Source organism: Chaetodon auriga, chromosome 19, assembly GCF_051107435.1.
Source record: "Chaetodon auriga isolate fChaAug3 chromosome 19, fChaAug3.hap1, whole genome shotgun sequence".
In the NCBI taxonomy this organism is placed as follows: domain Eukaryota; kingdom Metazoa; phylum Chordata; class Actinopteri; order Chaetodontiformes; family Chaetodontidae; genus Chaetodon; species Chaetodon auriga.
The window spans coordinates 16065644-16074872 of NC_135092.1; the positions used below are offsets into that span (position 1 = coordinate 16065644).

General features: G+C 45.0%; 1 protein-coding gene across 4 annotated transcripts in view; it reads left to right on the forward strand.

Annotated features, from left to right (window-relative positions):
- The window catches only part of ctif (CBP80/20-dependent translation initiation factor), a 46533-nt gene extending 38497 nt beyond the window's left edge, over window positions 1-8036 (forward strand). For all 4 annotated transcript variants that reach the window (XM_076757876.1, XM_076757875.1, XM_076757874.1 and 1 more), the window contains 2 exons: window positions 4192-4245; window positions 4903-8036. In XM_076757876.1, the coding sequence (XP_076613991.1) occupies window positions 4192-4245; window positions 4903-5124 (276 nt within the window). In that variant the 3' untranslated portion in view covers window positions 5125-8036. The remainder of the gene's footprint in view (window positions 1-4191; window positions 4246-4902) is intronic.
- The last annotated feature ends 1193 nt before the right edge of the window (window positions 8037-9229 follow it).

Here is a 9229-nt window from a genome sequence, read left to right on the forward strand (position 1 = left end):
GTGTGAATTTGTGTGTGTTTGTGCTTGTTTGACAATCTCTATTTCCTTGAGTTGTCGTTCCTGATTTTGATCCATCTGCTGTTTAGTCTTTCTTGTTGTAACACGTAGCCGTCGTATTCCAACTACAAGCTTTGTGATGATGATGAGCACTCGCCTCTGTGTGTGTGTGTGTGTGTGTGTGTTTGTGTGTGTGTGTGTGTGTGGCGGCTGTCCTCTGTAGTTGTAGCCTGCAGAACAGGATTAAGTAGCACCTGAGGTGTGTTAGGAAGTGTGTTTGGGTATACATGGCAGTTGTAATAAGCGGTGATCTCATTCATTCATGCCTCACACAACCAATTGTACAATCATGTTTTAATGCTACAGTCCAAACAGATGCACTGAGTTAGATAATCTTCAACCAAGCCTACATCCAGCACTCACGGAGCAACATTAGCATTCATTTGGAGGTGTGTTTCTGGTCACCTGATGAGTGTAAGTCCAATATTCACTCTGCTTTTAGCTCTCTGATGCTCACTGCCATCTTTAGCTATTAAACACTCCAGCTAGTTGCAGACTTCATCAGCTGGTGGTGTACAGTGGGCAGTAAGAGTTGCAGGCCGGGCAGTTAAACAGTAAGCTGAAACTATCAATGTATATTGTTATGATAAAAATATTGATTATAGCCATATCCGCATAGATGAAGCAGATGAGATATTCCTCAACCATGTTTGCATTGACTCACACTTTCTCATGAAACGTCTTTGAATGTGTCAGGCCCACCGTATGAAATCAGTGAAGCAGAAGTTTTCCCTTCTTCTGCTTGTTTAATGGGTGTGCTACTGTCTCAGCATGTTTCTGTGGTTACATACTTTAGGTTGTTAAGAAACTTTGTGGTGAGTGCGTAATTTTAGAACAGTTAGCTAAACAGCATGAGCATCAAACCGTTTACATACACGTACTCTGGCAAATCAGAAATTAGTATTAAATATGTAAAGCACTCAGCTGCACGGGCCAGATGAAACAAACTTATTATAACACCCTACATTAAGACTAGAGGAATTAAAAAAACATTTCTTTCTCAGTCAAATAGCTGTGGAAAAGCAGAAGGCAGGTCGCAGGGCGTTCGCACTGACAGATAAAACCATCCTTTATTGAAGCCAGTGACCTGGGAGGCTTTCATCAGGACATTGGTTTGCAGTTGCACACTGCAGAAAGCATGTGCATACACTGTGTCTGCTGGTGACCTCAGGAGCTATTTATACTGTGCCTTGGTATCCCACTTTGAAAGTCAGCGCGGGCCCTCAGAGTCAAAGACAATTGGCTCAGAATAAACAGTATATTGGGACAATGACTGCGTCCTTAAAGCTGCGTCTTGGCTGTTTGGACGCTTTGTGTGTAATATTTTACATTTTGTTTTTAAGCCTTTGCTTTGTTAAGCAGATAGTGAAGCACAACACTGATGGGATGGAAATAGAGTAATATTATGTAATGTAACTAAGGGACGTGCTGGTCTTGACGCTAGCTCTGCTGTTGCTATGCAACTATTGGAAACCCAGTTAAAGTTGAAGTAGTCATAATTTTAACTTTGAGCACTCTGTGTCATTAGGATCCTGATGAAACATGTTTTTCTCTCAGCACTCGTACATCTTTTCTTTCTTTTTTCCAGCATGTACTAACTAGCTTGTGCTCCCATGCAACGGCTCTGCCGTGAATTCTGCCATCGCAAAGATGATGATAGTAATAATAACTTCATCTTTATGATTGAGGTTTGCATTGAGAGGTGTTCCTAATATTCTGTCCATCCCCTTTGCATGCATGAGAGGGCTGAATATTAGAAAAACCTTTCAGTATTCACTCCAGCACAACGCCACCACCCGCTATGACCTCAGTAATAAACATAAAGCAGAATTATTACCTTTTACAGTGTCCACAAAACAAAATTTTATAAGCTTTGTAAACAAAGAATTCATGGCACAGCTGTTGTACTGGATCACTTTAGACTGTACAAGTGTACCTAATGAAGTGGCCGGTGAGTGTGAAGTCGAACTGAAAGACAGACGAAGCCTCAGCGGAAAAATCCGCATCAATAAGGATGTTTTTCTAGCTGACGTCATCGACTCACTCGAGGTGTTTGTTGTCATGTTTGTTCCATTCAGAGCTGCAGGAGGATCACAGCTGTCCTACTTCTCGTTGCTCTTTATCTTCCTGATCAAATGTCTTTTTGAATGAAAATACTGTAAACGGGAATCAGACAGAATCCCAAGGTTTCCCGCCGCGGCGAGCTTTGTTTCCTGATGATGTAACTAACCAGAGATCTGGCTGTGAGGGACTGTGTGTGTGTGTGTGTGTGTTAGGTAGTAGTCTCACAGAAACAGGTTTTTTTTTTTTCTGCATGTTATGGTGTAAGAGTGACAGGAGAGCTACAGTATCGCACTGGAGAACAGACAGAGAAGGAAAAGCCATCGCAGTGGCGAGGAGAGCTGATTATAGATGAGTAAAGATTAGACCGTTTTAAACGCACTGAGCAAAAACTTCTCCCTGGACTCCCCGGAGAACTCATTATGAGCTAATCCTGCTTGTCACATAGCTCTCCTACTCTGGGAACGACGAGACTTCAGTTCCCACATCAAACAGCCACACTGTCACCACACCCGTCTAAGCATACTGAGGAGCTGACGTCTGCGCGACTGCTGGCCTGAATGATAGGTGGAACACCATTAAGCTTACAGCGTGGAAATCACAGGCCGGCCGCGATTGGATGTGGCCCTCAGCATCAGATGGTGGTGATCTCTGCTTCTTTTTTAGTTCTGAACATTCAGGTGATTTCTCTTTCTCAAAGCAAGAGTTGAAGCATACTTTAGTTCAACAAGTGAGAGTCAGACTCTGGTTCAGTTATTTGGCCTGGGTGCATTCAGCAGGTGGCCTCGGCACCTCTGTACCATGCCAAGCAGAGACAAGTTGCGAATGCAGAATTGACATCAGCACCTTTTAAGATGATAGGGACCACTCGTTAGCAAACAGGCTACTGGCCACTTGGCGAATGTAAGTCACTCATGTTCAGCTCAGTTTTTGGTCTCTAAAAAACTCCTGAGAGGAAGCTGTGGCTCCTTAGCGGCTAAATGCTCCACTGTGTTCACCAGCTAATTTCAAGTCGCGTACAAAAGGTTTTTAGGGCTTTTTCAGTGAAGACAGCTGCGTGTTGAGGCTGAAACCGACACTATGAGAGCAGCGAGAGCGAACCAAAGCAGCCGGACAGCGAAACAATGAGCTGAAACTTGATATGAAGCTCTGTCAAGCTGCGGATTCTGGTGATAAATTTCTGCAGGTTTTAAGTGACCCCTTTCACATTGTCATTTGGTACTTTGTTACTGCAGCTTTAAGTCACATCACAATCGCAAATCCTGCTTCTAAATGCACTGAATTCCTGTGTTTTCACTCCATGATCTCACTTATTTTTTTCCATAATTGTGTGGCTGTAGCCTGCAGTTACACTGTACCTTATTTTGCTCATTGTTCAGCAGGTCTGCGCTTCCAAGGTTTAATTAGACATCAGTCCAGCAGCAAACCCTCCCTGTTACTTCCTTTACTTCGGAAACAGCCTCAGAGCTGGAAAATTAGTATTTAACCAAATTCCTTTCTCCTGTAATCTGACACTAGATGCTCATAGTCTAGCATGGGAAGCTTTTTGTCGTAACCTCCCTGCATTGTTTGAAAGTACCAGTTGTGTGCCCATCTGTGCATGGGGCCAGTGTTGAGGGGGGAAGCCAGCTAGCATGTTTACCAGCTCCACCGTTTGTTTTTGGCTACACTGTGTGTGTGTGTGTGTGTGTGTACAGTATGTGTGTGTGTGTGTATGGGGATGTACAGCCAGCCTTGATGTGCGATGGTTAGTTAGCTTGCCAGGATGAAAGCTTGGTGTGTTGACTTCCAAGATTTAAAATGTTAATGTTGAAAATATTTATAAATGGGATTAGGTCCTTTTTTTTTCTTTCTCTTGTGAACTGATTAGGACACACAAACTCTTGCATTTGCTTAATCTCCCCCACAAATGGGGCTTGTGTCCAAATATACAAACTATATTTATATATCTGGAAGTTTTGTTAGGTTTTGCTCACTCGCTCTGCTGGACGACTTCATGCTACTACATTTGGATTTGTCTTGCTTTGTGCAGTCTCAGTGTATTCACACAGTGTCTGTTCTTGTCCCTTTTAGCTGTTAGAGTCCACAGATGTCAAGGAAGATGCAGTCCTCTGCTGTTCCATGGAGGTACGGACCACACACACACACACACACACACACACACACACACACAGTTAATGCTTGCATTTTGGAAATTTGTGTGAGAGCAGGGCAGCTAAGATGAATGCAGTAAAACATGTGAACAAATGTGTGTAAGAAACAAATTCTGACAGACGCATCGATACCCACAAAGCCAATACTTAGGAGTCGCCGCCAGCACATACTGTGCTTATAACAATCTCAAACACACACTCTTTGATATTCTAAAGCAGTCTCCTGAGGGTTACGAATAATAAAGTAGAGCAGGTGAATTTAAGTGGGGTCGTGGATTGAATCAGACAGACTTTAGTCACCCACCAACTAACAGACAGAGCAAAGACAGGTGAGCTCCGGTCGGCAAACAGTTCCCAGATGCTCACAAACACAACCACGTCCTTTGTGGTCTTGATTACTTACCAGCAGCCTCACACTCTCTCTCTCTCTCTCACACACACACACACACACACACACACACAGTTCTTTGGCCAGAGGGTGTGTGAACCTCTGCTGCCTGACTGTATCCACAGTAACAAGGTGCCAGACGTTGCGTTTTGCTCTTGGTAAGAGACACACACACACACACACACACACATACACTCTGACCGCCTGCCTCCTAACGTCCTCCCTCCCTTTTCTCTCCTCCAGTTGCAGAGCATGGGGCGCCTCCTGGAGGAGCAGCTCCCAGAGATGATGACAGAGCTTCTAGCGGCCGTCAGGGACAAGATGCTTTGTCCAGCCGAGTCCCAGCTGACCCGCTCTCTCCTCATGGAGGTCATCGAGCTGCATGCACACCGCTGGAGCCCCCTGGAGGCTCTCACCACCCAATACTACAACCGTACCATCCAAAAGCTCACCACCACTGCCTAGGTGCCAGCTGCCCCCGGAGGAGAGGAGACAAGCCCCCCGCCCCCCAACGCCCAGAGGAAATCTTTTCCAGTCGAGCATCAATCTGCTCCTCTAGTTCAACCAAAACACAGGACTTTAATAATCGTGTCACTCTCTTACCTAAATAAACCCATGCTTTATAACAGTTTCTTCATAATGTTTGACCACTGCCACAGACAAACCAGACACTATCCACCACACAGGTCGCCACTGAGGAAACACTACATGTGGCATTCAAACAATGAGAAGCATTTGACACACATTTGACAGAACAGTCACGTATATATGGCCAGTAGGGGCGTGCTTGGCCACACAGAGCACGGGGGGCTCGCCTGGCCACGGCTGCTGAGGGATAAAAGAGGGGGTCACGCAGGGGAGAGGAGGAGAGGGCAGCAGCCCGCCCGTAGGGAATAGAGAGATCCGTACCCAAAGATGAATGGAGGACGGGGGGTCAGGGTAGTCCGTGTCAGTCTTTTCATTGTGTTCATTTGCCCACCACCCTCCCCTGCTCTCTGTCTCTTTCTCCTCCCCCTCTTCTGTCTCTCCGTCAGCCCCTGGGGTCTGTGTGGCTGATAAAAGAGAGAGGAGGAGGAGGAGGAGGAGGCGGCGGCAGGGAGTAGACACGATGCTGTCTGTCTGGACCGTCTGCCCCGCCGGGCCAGGGACCAGGTCAAAGGGCCTCGCTGTGGAGCTCCCCAGCTCCCACAGCTCCTCCCTGCCTTTGTCTCCGCAGCTCCCCACCACCACCACCGCCACACACCCCAGCAGGAAGCCTTTTTGTGGGGATGAGACAGCGGGCCTGCTGGGCCGGGCTGGACTGAGGATAAGGATCAGGCTGGCTAGAGTAGGGTGGCAGATGGCTGCTTGAGCCCATGTGAGACGACACACTCCTAACACACCCCTCTGGCACCCCAGCTCCCTGCTCCCCGAGCTCGGGCCAGTGTCAGCAGCAGAAGCAGTAGGAATATGGGAGATGGGAGTGGGGGGGGGGGGGGCGTTAGAAAAGCATTAAAACAGAAACTGCTGTTTGATAATTCTTTTGTTTTTGTCCTGCAGGGGAATGTCTCTTCTCCTCTGTTAAGCCGTGCATGTCCATGCTTTGTTAACCACATCAGTGATATTATTATATTATTTTTTTAATCAGTTAGTGTTTTTATTGTTGTCGTTTCATTTGGAAGTCTTGTTTTTATGGTAAAATGTACGTATGAGGTATTAGAGGTAGGCCTTATTGCACAGGTTTGATTTGTTTTGCACTGTTTTGAGGAGATTTTGCTTTAAAATTGAAAAAAAAAAAAGCAAAAGTTTGAATTTGAATCAGTGCTTGAGGATGAATATTAAAAATCTCAGTAGTGAGAGAAATGGGTTGAGCATAGTGAGGGATTTTAGGATGTTTTAATGGACTGGTGGCCTTGTCAGTTATTTTTTATAGGAGCTCTCTTGTTTTGGGGCCTGTGGCAGCAGAGGGCAAACTGAGGACTCAACACTTGGACTTATTCACATCATTCTGTTGCTGAATTTAAAGAAAAAAAACAACACACATTTGAAGAGGAAAAAAAGCGATGTGACGATTAAAAAAAAAAGAAGAGCATGGCACACAGAGGAACAGAAGTGCAATGTTTCTTTCAAAATTTCTCCTACTCAAGCCATTCTTTGCAGTGGACGTTTTGCAAGTGTTTAATATCGACTGTTGTTGATCTCGCTTTGTTTTTGAGGAAAAAAAAAAGACAACAATTAACCTGTGTATTTGAAGATGACAATGATGAAAAGAAATCTTATTGTATGACCTCATTAGCTAGTCATATGTGACTCTTATTCCAGCTAACGTGTGAACTATGATATTGACGTACCAAGCCAATCTTGTACCATTTGTGAATGGGCTCTATATATAATCTGCATACGGTATATTTACAAGTATTTAAAAACATTGACATGGGGGGGGGGGGTAGTGCAACAGAGGAGTTACACAAGGAAAATTCTGCTTGTGCGGCTCTAAGTTGGCCTGCCCATGCATTTCTATCAGGAACCAGCTCATTGTTTGGGAGTAGTCACTCACACACACACACACACACACACACACGCACATATGCACATGCATACACATACTTAGTTTCCCCACTGGATCTCTGTGGGCAGTTTTAAGTGTTTTTATATTATTTTCTGTCTTGCATCAAGAATTAAGATCCTGTGTGGTAGAAACACAACCCAGAAGATCAGTTAGATGAGGAGGATGATTTAAAGCTCACAAATGTCTGTGGAGGCGCAGTCTAATCTTCTGTAACTGTGTATCTGCTTAAGAAGTGATTTGTTTTGTTGTTTTTGTTTTGTCTTTTGTTGTCTTTATTTTATGTCTAGGTTTCTATTTAAATTATATTTAGCTCATTTATATATATATATATTTTTGTTTTTTTTCCCCCCGTCTGGTGGGTTTTCAAGACATCTGAAACAGTTGTGATACCTAGCTTGCTGGCAAGTGTGTAAGTGTGGTATTACTGTGTTTTAGTTTAAGAAAAAAACAAAAAAACATCGGTGAGTTTCCATTATGCAAAGAGCGACTCGCTCTCACAGCAGATGGGGGCAGGTGGGGATCACCCCCCTCGTCTGTGGCACTGGAGCCTCCCGCCCCCACCCTGCGTGCCCTTAGACCCCTCTGCGCGGGTCACATGACTCACTCGACGATTGAATGAGACGCACCTTCATTTGCATACTCGCATAAATTTTGAAAAAAAAAAAAAAAAAAGAAGAAGAAGCGAGGCTCCGGTTGGCGCACAGACAGACTGTAGATTGGCAATAGTGGGTCATCTGTGAGCTCTTGTTTGTTTTGTTTTTCTAAGCAACTGAAAAATAAACTAACAGGAAGAGAGAAAAAAAAAAAAAAAAAGACGTGACGGAACAAACTGGTGTGTTTTTCTGCCTGCTCACTCAACAGCACAGTCACATGGAAGCCAGTGTGGCGTCATGACCATATTCAGACATCACAAAAGGAAACAATGGCGCACACACTGTTTCCTCTGCCGTTACCAGACAGACTGCGTAACTAATCTCAGCGCCACAGTAGGTCATTATATTAACAATTCATCCATGTGCACACTGGAACTCCTCATCGCCTTTACATCGTCACACATTAAACAGAGCACACTTCACGATTTGAGCAACTTTGTGTGTTGCGGCGCGTCCTTGGCCAGTGATTTGCCTTTGGTTAGCCCTGACACATGCCTGGGGCTCCCCGACTGTGGGCGTCCCAGCGGGAACGCTCGGTGTCGGGGGTTGCCTCCCCACTGAGGACCCCGTGCCTTGAACCCACAGGACGTCCTTCAGCGCTCGTCCACATCAATCAATATAATCCCACGTGTCATATTATTTAAATGCATTTGACATTGTATAACACACTTTAAAACGTGCCATCAGCATCATTAGCAGCTTCGTTTCACAGACGGATTTCATGTAGAGTCGCAACACGTTTAACAGACAGAGACAGTAGGGAGGTAGTTTACAGTAAGAGACCAACTCATGCAGCAAAAGCAGCGTAAAAGAAAGAAATTCATCCAGCCGCTGTAGTGGAAGGAGCAAAGGAAGTGGGAAGAAATGGTGACAGTGAAATAAATGTAGGAGATGAAGTGAGGAAACGTATAGATATATATATAGAAATGACTGAACCGTGGCACAGTATGGGGAGCCTATTGAGGAATAAATGCAAATGGTGGAAGAAAGACAGAGCCGGCCCTGGCTGACAATTAGCATCATGGTTAATTTGGCTCTGTGCGGTGAAAACAGACAGTTGAACAGGCTTGTTAGCCCTCAGGGATAATGTCTTACTGGCCGACTACGCCGCAGGAGGCGAAAATGGGAAGATACAGTAGCTGTGACTTCAGAATCAGACCACATTACAGCAAGATGGTGTTATCTGTCTGCAAGCAAAGTGACACAACGAGGGAAGAAGAAAGAGCCTGGGAGAAGAGACTCATGGATGGAAGAAAGGAGGCCGTGTGGACTGATGTCGGCTGCTTTTAAGGTTGAAGTTTCAAAACGAAATCATTGCAAAGCTTAATGATGGGGACTAGAGCTGAAACGATGACTCAATGAATCAATC